Below are 17,052 nucleotides of genomic sequence, written 5' to 3'. Positions count from 1 at the left end.
GAAAAGTAAAATTTATATATATATATATATATATATATATACATATACATACACATACACATATAGTTTTTAGTGCTGTCAAACAATTAATCGCAATTAATCGCATCCAAAATAAACGTTTTTGTTTACATAATATGTTTGTATTGTGTATATTTATGTATATATAAATACACACTCCAGTATATATTTAGAAAATATTTACATGTATTTACATGTACATATTTATATTCTTATATTTTATATTATATATAAATATACTGAACATATAAATATAACATATTTTTCTTAAATATATACATGCATGTGTTTGTATTTATATATACATAAATATACACATTATACACACATATGTTATGTAAACAAAAACGTTTATTTTGGATGCGATTAATCGCAATTAATCGTTTGATTATTGTTATTATTATTATGAATGTTTACTTGTTTTTTATTATAAATGAATGTTATTATTAGAAATGTTCTTGACTGGTTTTCAGAGAGAGAAAAGTAAACAACAACAACAGTAATAATAATAAATATTTTATTAATAATAATAATAATTACTATTATTATTATTTTTATTATATACTGAGTGTTTAAACATTTCATTTGAGCTATTAGCTAGCTGAATATTAAATAATTTCCAGTATATAAATACCAATGTAGTATAGTCACAATTCAATATATTACAAATGTGTCTTACTATGTGGACGCGGTACAGGATACTGATGCCAAGGTTCATGAAAGGTTTGGAGAAATCGATGACCTTCTCCCTCTCTGATGTGATGGTAAATCCAGCCACTGCCAAATCTGCTTTCTGTAACAAACAGAAAAAGAGAGAATTACTAGTAAACTAGTTTTATAGAATGCACATTTTGCCATCAGTGCGGATGCATCAGGCAAAAACATTTTAGGTAACAAATACTATTGAATACTAAATTACATTTGCAGAGGTATTTGTCACTCATAATGTCTAATAACAGAGTTAATTGGAATAAAGTAGCACATAAATGACCTTAAACACACATGAACAAAAACCCTATTTTAACCCTGATTTTGATTTCTCAAGCACAAAAATAAGTGCTATATTCATACATTAGATTATACAAAAACCTTTAAAGAAATGGCTGAAGTCTTGAGTAAAATCAAGCACACATGTACTTACTCTATAATTTGAGACCAATTAAATCAAGCGAGTTTCAGTCACTGAAACATTTTAAAGACTAAATGAACAATAAAAGTATTTTAAAAATGACCTATAATAAACCTGATGGCCTTCCGGTACACCTACAGTATGCTTCAAGGTTTTACTGAATTTTACTGACAGATACTAACTATCAACTAAGCACTCATTAGCATATCGCTGTGTCAGTTGTAAAATGCTTGACTGGAAGCAGGCCTGTGATTTGGTTACATGTTGTTGGTGCTCCACGTGTGTTCCCATGCTAAACAACATTGACCTTGGTTTCAAGAAGCACTCGAGAAGAAAAGCGTTTGACATTATCTGAGCTTCATTGATGAAGACAAGGAGTGGCAGAGAAAAGAAAAAGGATATTTAGCACAAGTAGAAGGAACAAAGAGATGGGAGAAGAATTGAAAAGGGGAAAGTCAAGGCTGGACAGCTGGATGGATGAATGGACAGATAATAAAGGGATGTAAGTGCACTGGAAGAAGCCTGGGTTGATGGAAGAATTCGATATGAGAGTCCTTGGGTAAAAGGAAAGAGATTTATTTATTACGGGGAAGGAGAGAGAAATACAGGGCTAAAAAGTGCAATACAGCCCTATGAAAAAAGGAAAGAGCGAGGGGGAGAAATAAAGCGACGGTCCTTGAGAGCAGAAACAGATACAGAAGGGGGCGATGAGGAATGGTTAAGAACAGAGAGATGGTAAAGACAGGCTTCCAGTGAGGACACAGGGAATATTGTGCCCTTGAGAGATGAAGGGAACAAGGGATACGCATGAAAAATGAAGGGGGAGAGCATAAAAAAAGCACAAGAGTGAAAGTTCCTGAGGAAGGAAAAGAACAATAATGAATAAAAAAAGCCCACTGTGGCATTATTTTGCCCTTTTTCTTTCCTTCCTCTAGAAGGAGGGGGGGACAGTGTTAGAGTAACTAAAAATAGTCAGGCTACTAAATTAATTGCATTTTTCAGTAGTGTGACAGTAGTTGAACGGTTTCAAAAGAGGTGAAGTTTTTATTTTAAGATGCAGTGTAGAAAAAATTGGTACATATTTTTTTCACACTGTACTTCACACAGAGCGTTACAGCCAAACAAACTCAGGTAAAAAATCAAACACTGGAAAATCTGGAGTCTTACAAGTTTCATTTGTGTAAATAATAATAGTTTATATATATACACACACATTTTACAAAGACATAATAATTGGACTAGGTTATTTATATAAACTTTGATGTTTTATGTTTATACACATATATACATATTGTAAACTGATCTTCTGTAATCCTCATAATTTTTGAGTCAATTTATTTTTAAACCATCGCTTCTGGCTATAATCCATAATAATGCTTTCTCCAGTGATAAAGCCCCATGTTGTCTCTCACATCAAAATTCACCAACATATTTGTTTTGGACAATTTTTGCTTGTAAATGCGACTTTTTTAAAGGCGACTTTTATGGACTGTTGTGGATTTTAGCAACGGAAGCAACAGCTTGAAGTTAAAAGCATCTTAATGATGGATTTGTTTCTTCACAGGACATTAACTGATGTACTGGACTGGTGTGGATTACTTGTGGATTATTGTGATGTATTTATCAGCTGTTTGGACTCTCATTCTGACGGCACCCATTCACTGCAGAGGATCCATTGGTGAGCAAGTGATGGAATGCTAAACTTCTCCAAATCTGTTTTGATGAAGAAACAAACTCTACATTTATATCCTGGATGGCCTGCGGATGAGTAAATTGTCAGCAAATTTTCATTTCTAGGCGAACTATTCCTTTAAACAGCTTTGAAATCTGTTTCAAAGCCCGCCCCCCTCCGAATAACTTACATGCAATTACTCTAGCTGCTTTTATCGGAAGCTAGTAGTCTAACTTTGTCAACCTGAATGATTTGAAACAACAAGTAGCTTGCAGTTTGTCAAGCAAAATAGTTTCCCCAACAGTAGGGGTGATCAATAGCAGTTTATTCTGCTTAAAAACCCAAGTGTACCCCAGATATCTCTCAATCTGCTTAATTACTGGCTAATTGATTACTGAGAGATAGCTTTGTAAACCATCAAACGCTGGTGTCAGGCAAGAGCTGAAGTGCATGTCCATGGAGAAAGATAGGCGGTATGTGTGCGCATGGTTTACACACACAATACGTCAACAAGTGCCAACAGCACACTAGCGTTAGCAGCTGTGATGGTATAGCGAATTAGAATTAGACACAGAAGGAACTGATTAGTATGTGTGTGTGTTGGCGTATTTCAAAAGGGCATTGCCGAGACCTGGGGTTAATAGAATGACACTACCGTTCTTATTACTGCTGCCATTATTTTTAGCATAAGTGTGAATAGCGCTAATATCAGTAATCGTTACTCTAATGGAAACATCAGCTGGCAAAGGTCCAGTGTGGAAATCCTGCTAATTGCATTCAAACATTCGAACATGTAAAAGAAATTTTAATAAATAAATTAAATAATTTTTTATATTTTCATAACACAGGTGTATGTGTCATACACCTGATTTTATATATATATATATAAACAAATTAATTATAAATATTATATTATATATTAAATAGAATGTTTGGGGGTTACTTCAAATTTTTTGAGAGAATTTTCATGAATGAACATACAATTACACGAAACAAATAGTAACTGTAAATTCAGATTGGACGCAGTATTCAACGATTAAAAAAAAAATGCTACGAATATTTTTTATTTAGATTAGTAATATTAATACATTTCATTAATTACTGAACATTGGTAACTTTATCATATTGCTGTTGCTGCAGTTTTATTACAGCAATTAAGGCATGTGTACTTTTAATAGACAAAAGCAAAAAATTAATTGTGGTTTAGCTTTAGATTTGATCATTAAACATTAAATATTATACATCATACATCACATTTATATTAATTATACATTACATTTAATAATGTCTAATATATTCAATATATGATATTGAATAAAAATGGTTGGAGGTTATTTCAGACATTTTGATGAATATACAATTACATTAAACAAATAGCTTTTAACACTAAATTCAGAATATACAAGCTGTAGAAAAAAAATGTGAAATGTTTTTTTCAATTAGTTTTTGTTATTAAACATTAGTGCATTATCATATTCCTGCTGCTGCAGTTTTATTAAAGCAATAAGCCACAAGGCATCTGCATTTTTAATGGATATAAAAGCAAATAAAACCTGTATTATAAAAGAACAATGTCTAATATATTCAATATATAATAATATATATATTGTTTGAAGGTTATTTCACACGTTTGATGAATGAACATACAATTACATTAAACAAATAGTTTTTAACTCTACATTCAGATTGTACAAGCTGTATTAGAAAAAAAAATGCTGTTGTTTGACAACTTTAAATAATTGTTTATTCAGATTATGAATAATTAAAACATTTTATTTCAGGATTGCTTTTACTTGATTATCTGTGCTGTTTTGTATTTTCGTTAAAGTGTATTGGTTTTACATTGTTGTGCTTGCTTTTGTGTAAAGCACTTTAAGAAAGTAACGTTAAAAGGTGCTATACAAAAGAAATGTATTATTATTAATAATAAATGTAATTACTTGTTGAACATTGGTGGATTTGATCATATTCCTGTTGCTGCATTTTTATTAAAGCAATAAGAATCAAGGAATGCACATTTCCAATGGATATAAAGCAAATAAAAAACTCATGTTATAAAAAGCCCAAGAGTTTCATTGAGGGTCAGGGTGACTGAAAAGGGTCTCTATTTTTACATAATGTGTCCACAGAGCTTAATTATGGACACGCAGACATGCATACCCTGTTGATGAGTTCCCCCACCATGCCAGTCCATGACCCATTAGGTTCCGGAGCTCCATACAGCCCGTCATCCACCAGCTTGATCCGGAAGGAAAACTTCAGTATGCCTGCCAGCTCCCGCAGCATATCCACACAGAATCCCTCATACTGATCATTACCCTGAAAGTCCTGGTAGTTTGCCTTGCGCATCACGTATGGATCTTCCTATAAAACAGGACGAAGGTAACATTTAACGCTCTAATATTCCACTCTCAGTTTCTATACAGTGAAGCACCATAAACTCAATGAAAGTCAATAGCCATACAGTGGAAGTGGCATTTTGATTGGTGTTAAGCCATGAAATGGCAGTAAAATCCAGTGAAACGGTGCTTCCTTGGCCTTGACATGCGAAAGTTCCTATTTGGCTGCAGATTCCTGTTTTGAATGTATTATTTCTTCTACAGTATGTTGTTACCTCGGGATAGCAAACCTATTTTCTTCATTTTGCAAACACATGATGCAAATAAGATGGTTAACAATGAAGGGATGACTTGTTATGCCATGAGATTGTTATTGTTTTTTAAACAGAACAAATACAAACATTAAAACATTCCAAAATAATTAGAGTCCAATACATTTGTATGTTATTAGGAGTTGCTTAAATGTGTTTGTTGCCTGGTAGCAACATTGTATGATAGTGGAATGAATAATGATGCAGTGAATATGGATGCAATCAATGAAGGTACTATAGAAAATATTGCAACTATCATTTGTTGTTTTTAATTTACATTTTGATCTTCCGTGGTATTATCCACTCTACTTTCATAATGGGACATATTTCAGTGAAACACTAAATTAAATGAGAAAAATGCAAAGCAATTCTCGGTGTTATCCATCTGGAATTGATTGGATGCTGAGACGTGGCTGTTATATACCAGAATGGAACGAAACCGAAAGTTGGTATAGAAATTGTTGGCCTGAGCTAGAAACTGATGACTTTCCCACAATAAGACTAGGAAAGTGCATTAAAGGGATAGTTCACCCAAAAATGAAAATTACCCCATGATTTACTCACCCTCAGGCCATCCTAGGTGTATATGACTTTCTTCTTTTAGACGAATACAATCGGCGTTATATTAAAAGGGTCATATGATGCTGCTAAAAAGAACATTATTTGGTGTATTTGGTGTCACATCTGAATATTTGGGTTGAACTGTTCTGGAACAGTGTTGTAAATACAACTTAACCACTGATTTCCAGTCGTGTACTCTTTTGGAAGGCCAAACAAAGTAGTTTCGCTTTCACAATGAAAAAGCGTCACACACCGCGGCCTTGAGTGAGCGGAGGCCGGAGGCCTACAGTGAGCCGTGGCCTAGAGTATGCGGAGTGAGCGGCGGCCGGCGGTCTTGAGAACGGCGCGGCTGAAATCGCATCATATGACCCCTTTAAAATATGTCCTGGCTCTTCCAAGCTTTATAATGGCAGTGAATGAGGTTTAAGATAAAGTTGGATGGATGAAGTCCAACAAATGTGCATAAATCCATCATAAAAAGTGCTCCACACAACTCCAGGATTTCTTCCGAAGCGAATCAATGCCTTTGTGTAAGAAAAATATCCATATTCAAAATTGTATAAACCATAATCTCTAGCTTCTGCTAACTGTCGTACGCGCATCCACGAGAGAGTGGCGTCCAGCGGATGACGTAGGATGTTGGCATGGCGTAGCGTAAGCTCCAGTGAGAATATGCTAGTCTCGCAAGAACCAAGTTTTGTTTACAGCAAAGGAAAACCAGTCTCCTCATGGCTTATATAGAAATCCTTCGACATTTTCCTTTACAAATCCTCATTTTGTACTTCTAATTTGTGACCGGTGTTTAGTTTTGCTTTCTCCTCTGTGCTTCTGCGTTTGTCACTTCCATGTTCGTCACCACGTTTGCCTACGTCATCCGCTGGAACACCACTCTCTCGTGTACGCGCATAAGAAGGTTAGCAGAAGCTAGAGATTATTATTTCTTATAATATTGATATTTTTCTTACACAAACGCATCGCTTTGCTTCAGAAGGCCTTTATTAACCCCCGGAGCCGTGTGGAGTACCTTTCATGATGGATTTATACCCTTTATTTTGTTTCAGAATCTCTACAGCCATTCACTGCCATTTTAAAGCATTGAAGCGCCAGGACATTTTTTTTTTATACAACTCCGACTGTATTCGTCTTACAGAAGAAAGTCATATACACCTAGGATGGCTTGAGGGTGAGTAAATCATGGGGTAATTTTCATTTTTGGACGAGCTATGCCTTTAAGAAAGTAAATAAAATCAATTTTGATTTGATGCTTAACTTCAATATTACTTTTTCATAATGAATTCGACAGAACAATGTAGGTTTGCTTAAACACCTACTTTGTGATGGCATGAATGAATCTAGTCTTAAATGGATATTTCACCCCAAATTTAAAATTGTCATCATTTACTCACCCTCACCCTTTACTCAGAAAAAAGAAACTCATACAGGTTTGGAACAACATGTGGGTGAGTAAATGATGACGATTTTCATTTTGGGGTGAACTACCCCTTTAATCTATGTTTTGAGATTTTCAAGTTGGAATCTAGTAAGCTCTTCTTACAATCATAAACTCAAGAAACAACATTATTACACTATATAAACTCTGTGTAAGCAAGCAAGGCTTCTGAATTATCTCATATCCTCCCTGATTTAAATAGTGCATTACTTTTACATACATCTGTAGAGCCCATAATAACATTTAAGACACCTTAATGCAGAATTAAAAAAAGATTAAAAGACTAAAAAGATTCTGCCTGCCCATGTGCAAGATTTTAATCTGGAAAGCTTGTAAAAGTGAGTGCCAAATTTGTAAAAACCCTATAATTCACAATTATCTCTGGCCTGAAATGCTCCTGCCTATGTGCTGCCAAACCCACAAAGCCCACAGACTCATATATGGAGAAGATCTTACCAGTATTGTGGTGACGATGAGCATCTTGTTGGCTAAGGTTTCAGACGTGTTGATGTCTAAAGATGTGGAGTTCATAGCCAACGTGTTATTGGAGTACCAGACACCGATCTGCACATGTGAAGTAAAAAAAAAAAAAAAAAGATGCCTCGCTTTAATAACAAAGGCGGCACAGTTAGAACTACTTCCATGAACAAATCTAAGCTGAAAGAGCTAAATCATATAAAATCATTTGCGACCCATTTAAAAACATGTCTGGTCTCGCAGGGGGGAAACAGGCAGGAATAAACGAGTTGAGCGAATAAGACGAGGGGATGAAGGAGAGATAAAAGAGCATGAAGCGAGGGATCAATACTATGATCAATAAGAGAGGAGTGAAGTGGTGATTACTCCAGCTACCACCCATTCATTAGACCTCACAACCTCTCCCGTGATTCCGGATAAAATGCAGAGTTAGTGTTCATGAGAATGAGTTTGTGTGTGTGTGTGTGTGTGTGTGTGTGTGTGTGTGTGTGCGTGCGTGCGCACGTTACCTCTTTGTGACCCCCCTTGAATTTCTCAAGAATACGCAGAGTGTAATTGGTCCTCTGGCCTTTGCTGTTAAACTCCACGTGGCCTGTTAGGCCGTCATACTCTACCTAAAATGAAAGAGAGAGAGAGGTGGGATTTAAACCAAGGGTAACAAACAAGAATGACGAATAGCACTAATTTTGACCTACAATATTAAGGTAGAAATTACAGCGCAGGCGGCGAAAAAGAGAGAGACAGCCAGAGGACAAACTTTGAGATGATTAAGAAAGTTAAGGTGAAGTGTCACTTCTGTTCCACCGGCGTCACCAAATGCAATCGCAAAAATAATGACTGTTTTCATTATTATTGGCAAGAGAGGTAAACACTTGGAGTTATGGAGACAAACCGAGAATGGCGGACGAGAGGAGGTGCGGAGATGGTGCCAAATAGAGTGCTGAAATGATGGAGTGATGGACAAACTGCAAAACAGATGGAGGGACACAATGAATGAAAGAGCGCACTTGTGACTAGACACCACAAACACCATCTAGGATCTCACAGAGTATAATAGCTGCATTAAAATGATAAAATACAAGCAGGACAGGTTGCAATAAACTTTGCACATCTGGTGTTAAGGGCACACTTATAATTGCTCTGAAACTAATGTCAGTTGTAAAATTACTGTGGCTGGGTATAATCATCACAGAGGACATAAAAGTCCTACTGCATTGGTCATCATCAGGCCTGTCGATGGATGGGACAACTGGGAACATTGTCCTGGGCTCTGTGACAAAGGCAGCCCATTAAGCACTCCAGCTATTTGTGAATTATTATTTTTTTTTAATTAACATTAATTTGTTGCACTTTAATTTGTAGCCTATGAGGCCTGTGAATTCAATTCAGCAAGTTTCTAATTAAATTAGTAATTTATGTCATCTATATGCATAGATTTTGCATTTATTTTATTCATTTAGTAATTTATTACTAATTTAGTAATATATTTAATTATATACACATTTTTTTTTTAGATTTAAGTTGGTTAATTTGCCGCTGTTATTGCTGTTTTCTGCATAGTTTCGCACTGCTGAACTGTGCTAAATGTTTCTTGATGATGTTAAATGATGCTCAGCGACACTCGATGCACAATAATGCATTGGCAAAGGTTTAGATTTATTGCAGAGTAAATTGAAAAGCAACCGTCATAAACTCTCTGAATCTTGTTTATCGACGCCAAGGGGCCGCTGCATAGATTACAAAGATTTTTTTTCCCCATAGCATGCACTGATAAACTGTGCACAAAGAGACCGGGAACGTATGTTGAGAAAGTAAATAAGGTCAATTTCAGTTTCATGTTGACTTTAACACAGCCTATAAAAGCCAATAAGCAGTTGCACGCAGAATCACATCAACATAAAAACCATATTAAAACGAGGACACTGATGATTAGGCTTCTACAGCTCATCAGAGACAACATCAAAGTGACATACAGTAACAACAAGACTAAACACTAAAGTCATCAAACGCAGCAGTCAGAAAATGGCTGCAAACGGGGTAGCCATGGTGACACGTACCATGCGCAGGTAGTTCATGAGACTGGTGCCGTGCTGCCAGATGAGTGAAGACGTGCAACTCAGAGGCTTCACTCCGATCTCCTGACTGCGGTTCAGTTCTCGCACCGCTCCGACCACCACATGCACTGCATCGAACATCAGCGCTGATGACAACTGTAGGTGGAGAGAGAGCATGAGAGAAACGAGACGAGAGGTACGCCGAGGCGAATATAGAAAGAAAGAAGAAGAAGAAAAAGAGAATAAAGGAAGGTAGAATTGAGAAAGACAGCAAATGAGGTCATTACGGGGGCAAGGAGACTTCACGTCTGTTAGGGCCCTACAGCAACTGTCTTGGAGTTCCTAAATTACGTTGTGTGGCACACATCCTACTTGGACACATTTCGAAAAAACCTTCTGGCAGAAATAACATCTCATTATTCCATAGATTTAGTAGTTACTATGGTTTACAGTACGCAGTTTTTTCCAATCTAAGCAAATCTCAGCAAAATCTGGTTTAAATAATGCAATGGAATGTCAGTCAAATTACTGAAATTATGAAGGCTCTTGGAATTTAAAAAAGCATTTTTAGATGCAAATGGAACCAGATACATCACTGTTATTCATATGCATCTCCTGACAGATAAAAGTTTTAATTGCTTGATTTAAGAATGTTAACAAAATCACAACCTCTCACACTTCAAGTAACACAACAGCTCATATACAGGTAAAGGGTTTGCGTCCTAATGCTGAATTGCCACTGATTAATATATTTGTGAGTTGTAATGTTTCTCATATATTATTTAGTATTATTTAGTAAGTCTATCTTTGCAAGCTCACCGCTGGACCAGGATAGGGGCTGAGATCACAACCTTCCCTCCATGACAGGTTTAGACTCCTGATGAACTCTAAGTAGAACGGATGACTGCTGTTCAACATGGAGAAGCCAACGATATTTGACAGATCATCTACCACATCATCCAACCTCAACAGAGGGAAATCCTGAGAGAGAGCGAGAGAGAGAGAGAGAGAGATTATAACACCGTTATTTAATACAAAACATCAAATGTGAACAATACAAACAAGCTATAAACCTCACATTAATTTATTTAAATCATTTAAAATATGCATCGTTTTCAGTCCAGCACAACATTTCTTTTCTACACCCCAAAACTCTTCAAAATTTTCTAGTTTTTCCATGTGTGAATAAAAAAATTAATTTGTGTTTTATTCTTGCCTTAATAAGCCCCTTAAACGACAATTCAACATTCTTATTACAGCCATAAACAATTCGGTTTACTAAATAGACTGCCATTTTGGCTTGGCCTAAAATGAAGTCTAACAATCGTCCTTTCTTCGTTTTTTCTTAAAAAAAAATAAATAATATATATATATATATATATATATATATATATATATATATACACACATATATAAATAAATATATATATAAAAACCGGGGAAATCCTGAGAGAGCGAGAGAGTTACCAAAAAAGTACTGGACATAGAATGCTGTGATTTTGGCATTTAGAAATAGTTTAATTAACACTTCCCTTACGAAAATTAACCATGGTTTTACTACAAATTAAACCAAAAAACCATGGTTACTACACTTTTACTGCAATAAAACCATGGTTAATTTTCGTAAGGGTTTACTTAATAACATCTACAAAAGTGCACATTCTTGCCCTGCTTCCCAATGTGCAAACTATCCATCCTATCTGCCCTAAATAGCACTGAAATGACTAATATCACATAGAATTTAGGATGGATAGTATATGCACATTGGGACGCACACGCTAATCACTCGCTCTGCCACGCCATTACACGTTCTGTCAGTTGGTGCGCATGCGCATAATCCTTTCCTCATATTACCAAAAACAGGCGCGATGTTCATATACTTACTGTACACCGGTGTCGCGATGCAGGTGAGTGTTTAACAGTTAAAGTATGAATTACTCATGGTTTTCTCACAGTATTTAGTATAAATTGTTATTTTTGTCAAACATTTAACAAGCACTGCTAGTCAGCCCAGTTTGGCCGCTGTTTTACCATCCTGTTAGCGTGAGCTGAGGTGAGTTTACTAGAATATTCTCTAACACCTTGTCAGCACTGCTTTACGATATTGATATTTAAATTTGACCGTTTTACGGATGAAAACTCGGTCTGTATATTATTTAAAAGCATTATTAATATAGTAAAGAAGTTGCTGTAAGTTATTGAAGAGATTATAGTTATTTATTGACGTTCAGGGACATACTAGTAAAAATATGAGAACTTAATCATTGCATATAAACAATTTGTGGTTTAGACTATTAACACTGCAACACAGTAAAGCTGAGTATACTGAGAGCTCTTAAAAGTAAAATGTAAATATATGTTTGATTTTTTTTGTAATGTCATCACTGCGTTTTTCCAGATATTTGTCTCCAGATATTGTCTTGACTTGTAATGATGTAGTGTGACTTCAACCCTTTGTGACTGCAAACTTAAACACAGCTTTTAATACATTTAATTACTAATGAACAGATTTGAAAACTATTGATTTTGAAAATCTTGAAATGACAGAAATGAATGCAACAGTGACATTCAACAATAATACAACTATTTTACAGTGCATAAAATTATATTACACATTTATAGTGATTTAATAAATGTGTGCTTCACTCAAATTCAATATTTACATATCATTCAAAAAAGGTCTACAGGATTTTTAAATAGCTACATTTGCCCAGCCAGTTTTTGCAAATATCTGCTCCTCCCTACGGGATTGGGAAAACCCTCATCCATAAATAAATAGTAATTTACTGAAGGCAATATTCAACCCAGCTAGAATTCCACTCAACGTAAATGGTGCCCACCGGGAACGTTCAAGGAAAACATAAAAAATTGGCTCAAATTGTTTTAGAAAAAAGGGACTATTTTAGCTGTCCTTGAGTACCATGGCTTTCACCTTGTCTACCAAATCAATCAGCTCTTGTGCTTTGTTATTTATTGGCAAGTGGATAATCCCAAGAGGTACAGTAGGCAGTGAGTTTGTCAATGGTAAAGTCAACAAAGACTTTTTCTATAGCCGTGTAGCAGCAGTAGGGAAGCTATTGGTGAATCCATCAATTGGTGCCAGAGCAAAGCAGCTTTTAGGTTATTTATCACAAACGGTTGCCATCTATATGGCAGCTGAAGGAGGATCCAACTCCTCCTACTGTATAAAGACACCCATTCAGTTTTTCATAAAGAGCTTCCCAATATGTCTGCATACATTGATCCCCAAGAAAATTCCCAACACTTTAAGACCTTCTAGAGTTGAGGTGCATTTCAAGCGAAGCCGTACAATGTCCTTGTTCTGTCATTGACCCTTTCAGCAGCAGTAGGCCTTTTGATTCCTCCTGAGGATGCTTGTAATACAGTTTATGAATGGAGGTATGACAGATAACGTTACTGCCTTTGAAGGGCTTGATAATGGCAAGTATCTTTCATCTTCCGTCTGCTCTCAATTAGATTGCTGACAATGTGAAACTGACAAGAAGATGACCTTATTCAAGACGCAGACTTAATTTTAGAGACTGCTACTAAAAGCCATCACTCAACAGCCACCAATCAAATATACATCTGCAGTATTGCCTGGAGGTTGTCTGCATTTGTCTCTGTTTTTTTGGAAAAAGCTTGCCAAAGTCAGATGAATAAAAGGCTAAGCTTGAATTTAAAAGTTTAAATGAGCAGTTTTAAGAAAAAAAAAAAGACTGAATTTCATTTTATTACGCTTTATAAAAAATGTATATAGAAAATTCTTTATTATGCCATAATGGTGCATTTCTAAATTAAAACATTCACAATAAAATGTAATTCAACTCATCTTCTTTCATACTCCTATTCATGTATCTTTAGACTTTTTTTGGTTGGCATGCTCTCAGCTAAATTGCTGCCTTACTGCAGAGTGAACTCTGGCTTCCTCCCAAATCCAAAAAGAAAAATAAATAAAAACTTCATAAAAACTGCAAGTTAATCAAATGTAATCTCTAAATGTTTAAAATATTAAATATTTGCCATTTACTGAGGCCATAAGAACCATTATGTTTGAACAGTCTTAAATCTTCTCTTCCAAGATTCAATTTGCCTCTCAAGGTCAAATGCTTTAGCCTACTTCACTTTAACTTGTAACAGTCGTATTAAAATCCTAAGCTCACAACAGGAGCATATGCGACCTCAAAACAAGGACATAATCCACCTCATCTACGATGATGATGATAAACGGCATGCATGCACTGTGCATCTGTGATGAGCTGGTCAGTGGCCAGGCCTGCCGTCGCTGTTATTGGATGAAAGTGGGTTAAGGGGAGAAAGGGTAGTGTGTCATTGGTGAAAGTGAAAAAAGGGGGTTTGTTTACCATTGTGGTGAGGATGTACTTGTAGAAGGCTGACGTCATGCCTAATTCTGAGGCCTAGAGAGAGGAAAAAACAGCAAGAGATATGTTGTATATCAGAAATCTAATTGTAAGTCATACTACTGAGTTGAGTCATATTGAGTCATGTCAGGTATCTGTTTTTCAGTCGTGTTGAATATAAAATCTAAAAACAACAAATCAGGTATTTAAAAAAAATCAAATTTTAACTTGGCAATAAACTAAATTTAAGTATTTAGAAAAAAATATACTGTAAATATACAATATTTGTTTTCACTTAAATTGGAAGAAAAAAAATATGAATTCAGAAAAAAATCAAAATACAGTCATTTTCATTTCTGACTTTTTGACCCCTATATGAGCACACATACCTTCTTTAGTATTAGTATTGACACGGATGCATTGGCATCAATGATAATAGTCGCAACTTTGTCATCACGGATTTCTTTCAGCAGGGGGGTGGGGTCCAAATTTTCATCAAGCATTCTGACTGAGAGTGTTTCCCGGGATATGAGGAAGTGACGCACAAGCTCCTCCAATTGCAGCAGGCCTGAGATGTAGCATAAAACCCCATTATAGCATTATACAACTCATTTGGGCAAGCATGTTAAAAAACATTGTCAACATATATTCCTGGGCGTTTGTGAAAAATTTGTAAGACTCATAAATATTATTAGAATTCTTTTACTATGACTGTATATCAGAATGGGCATTCAGCATAAATATGTCAGGTTGTGATTAAAATAAATGTCATGTAACCATCTAAAACCTTTTAACAACTTTCATAAACTGTCAGTTGCTGTAAACCTTACCTTTCTTTCCACCCTGCTCCTCCGTATTAAAGTCAGTGACTATCGAATTAAGTGACTTTGAGAACCAATAAAGTTAATTCCGTATGTACATAAATTTGTGCTCTAAGCCACCACAAAATCCATATGGTGACTCCATTGATTTTGGACTGCAGTCAACAAGATGCATGGCTAACGATAACAGCAGGGGGAAGTGATGAAAGAGTGCTTTCTCAAAAAAACCAAACAAACACCATGTATCCATGCTCTCACACATCCACATCGGTAAGGAACCAACGTGTAGATGAGCACATCCATGCATGCTAATGCGCACAGAGAACTCAAACCCAAACGTTACCGCCTGCATCTTAAACAGACAAACGCTCACTTTCACTTTAACATGAGCACAGAATGCGATAATTATATGGAAAAGGATGGGATAAGTGCAGATATGCAAACAGTGGTGCATAAAACCAAAGCACCATTACCCAGACCATACCAATCAAGCGAGAGCTGCTCGCATCAGCAAGTCACGAGAGATCAACTTGCAGTCAGCATCGTAACGGCTCACATACGTTTCACTCTAGTGCGCTAACTACTTCTCATTAAGCTGAGTCAACAAAGTAGAACAAATACAATTCATATTTCTTCTTGTTTGCTTGCTTGTTGACACAATCCTTAATGTGATGTCCCTCAGATCAGAGGGAATCTGGATAGCACTGCTCGTATGAAAAACTGGAAAAATCACCTGAAAGCCAGATGTGCTTTTTTAATTAAGAAGTGAAGTACTCAAGTGTTTCCAATCCCTTCAACCGTGACTATATTAACAGTTAAACATGGTTACATATGGTAAAATCCCATACTATTGGTTTTATTTATTCTACTTTTATTCTTTATGTATTTTTCTTCAGTTTTAGATGAATGGAAAATGTTGCAAACCAAATTAGAATTTGTGTTGCTTATATACGCACTATGAACTAATGCGTGTGTGCTAACTGCTAATCCACAACACCTTGAATATAATGTCATTTTTATCATCATGCAGAAAAATGAATCCACACGTATAAAGCTAATAAGAGGTTTAATCTTATAAAAACATGTAATTTGCTGAAGCGGTGGCATAGACGTTAATAACATCATATAATACGCACAAAGCCTAAGGATAATGCACTTGCGTTAAAAACAAAATGAATTGCGGCGTGAATCGGCTACTGTGAAATGAATTATAAAGGGTACTGTGCACAATGAACAGTTCAGTGTGATCTATAACAGCAGAAAGACAGAATGGCCAGTTCATAGTTGACTGTGTCTGTGTTTTCCCCGCAGACTTACACTCTGCTTTGGCACAAATCAAGCTGGCCGTCGGGTAACTGAAAGAGCGCAGGATGGCACCGATGGCCAAGCTTAAGTCCTCGTTGCTAGGATACAGCGTCACTGAGGCAAAGCGCAGATATGGCAAGCGCGGAGTCTCCTCTGGACCAATCTTGATGTGAGGGATCTGAGAGGAATAGACAAGAATAAGGTAAATAATAGATTGTGGGATTGACTAACATGGGGTTTTCCATGGCTGATGCCAATATCTAAAGCAGCGGTTTTCAGTCTTGGTCTCAGGGGACCAACAGCACTGTACATTTTGTACATCTCTCTTTTTTAACACAGCTGATTCAGAACATCAGCTGGTTAAGAAGCAGCTCCATTAACAAACCTGAGCATGTGACGTTTTAAAATAAATTAAAATAGAAAACAGCCATTTTAAATTCTAATAAGATTTCACAATTTTACAATTTTTTATTAAATAAATGCAGCTATGTTGAGCATAAGAATCTTCTTTAAAAAAAAACAAAACAAAAAAACAATATTGATTGGCAATTAAA

General features: G+C 35.8%; 1 protein-coding gene across 1 annotated transcript in view; it reads right to left on the bottom strand.

Moving 5' to 3' along the window:
* Positions 1-17,052, bottom strand: part of LOC107665175 (glutamate receptor ionotropic, kainate 5-like) — a 35,232-nt gene that overhangs the window by 12,118 nt on the left and 6,062 nt on the right. Inside the window, exons 4-12 of the mRNA XM_016455955.1 lie at positions 16,511-16,676; positions 14,762-14,940; positions 14,376-14,429; positions 10,831-10,992; positions 10,015-10,167; positions 8,467-8,571; positions 7,937-8,044; positions 4,980-5,183; positions 698-811 (exon numbers count right to left, since the gene is read on the bottom strand). Coding sequence (XP_016311441.1) covers positions 698-811; positions 4,980-5,183; positions 7,937-8,044; positions 8,467-8,571; positions 10,015-10,167; positions 10,831-10,992; positions 14,376-14,429; positions 14,762-14,940; positions 16,511-16,676 — 1,245 coding nt within the window. The remainder of the gene's footprint in view (positions 1-697; positions 812-4,979; positions 5,184-7,936; positions 8,045-8,466; positions 8,572-10,014; positions 10,168-10,830; positions 10,993-14,375; positions 14,430-14,761; positions 14,941-16,510; positions 16,677-17,052) is intronic.

The sequence above is a fragment of the Sinocyclocheilus anshuiensis genome, unplaced genomic scaffold (assembly GCF_001515605.1).
Source record: "Sinocyclocheilus anshuiensis isolate Anshui unplaced genomic scaffold, SAMN03320099.WGS_v1.1 scaffold379, whole genome shotgun sequence".
NCBI lineage: Eukaryota > Metazoa > Chordata > Actinopteri > Cypriniformes > Cyprinidae > Sinocyclocheilus > Sinocyclocheilus anshuiensis.
This window is presented reverse-complemented; position numbering and strand designations above follow the sequence as displayed.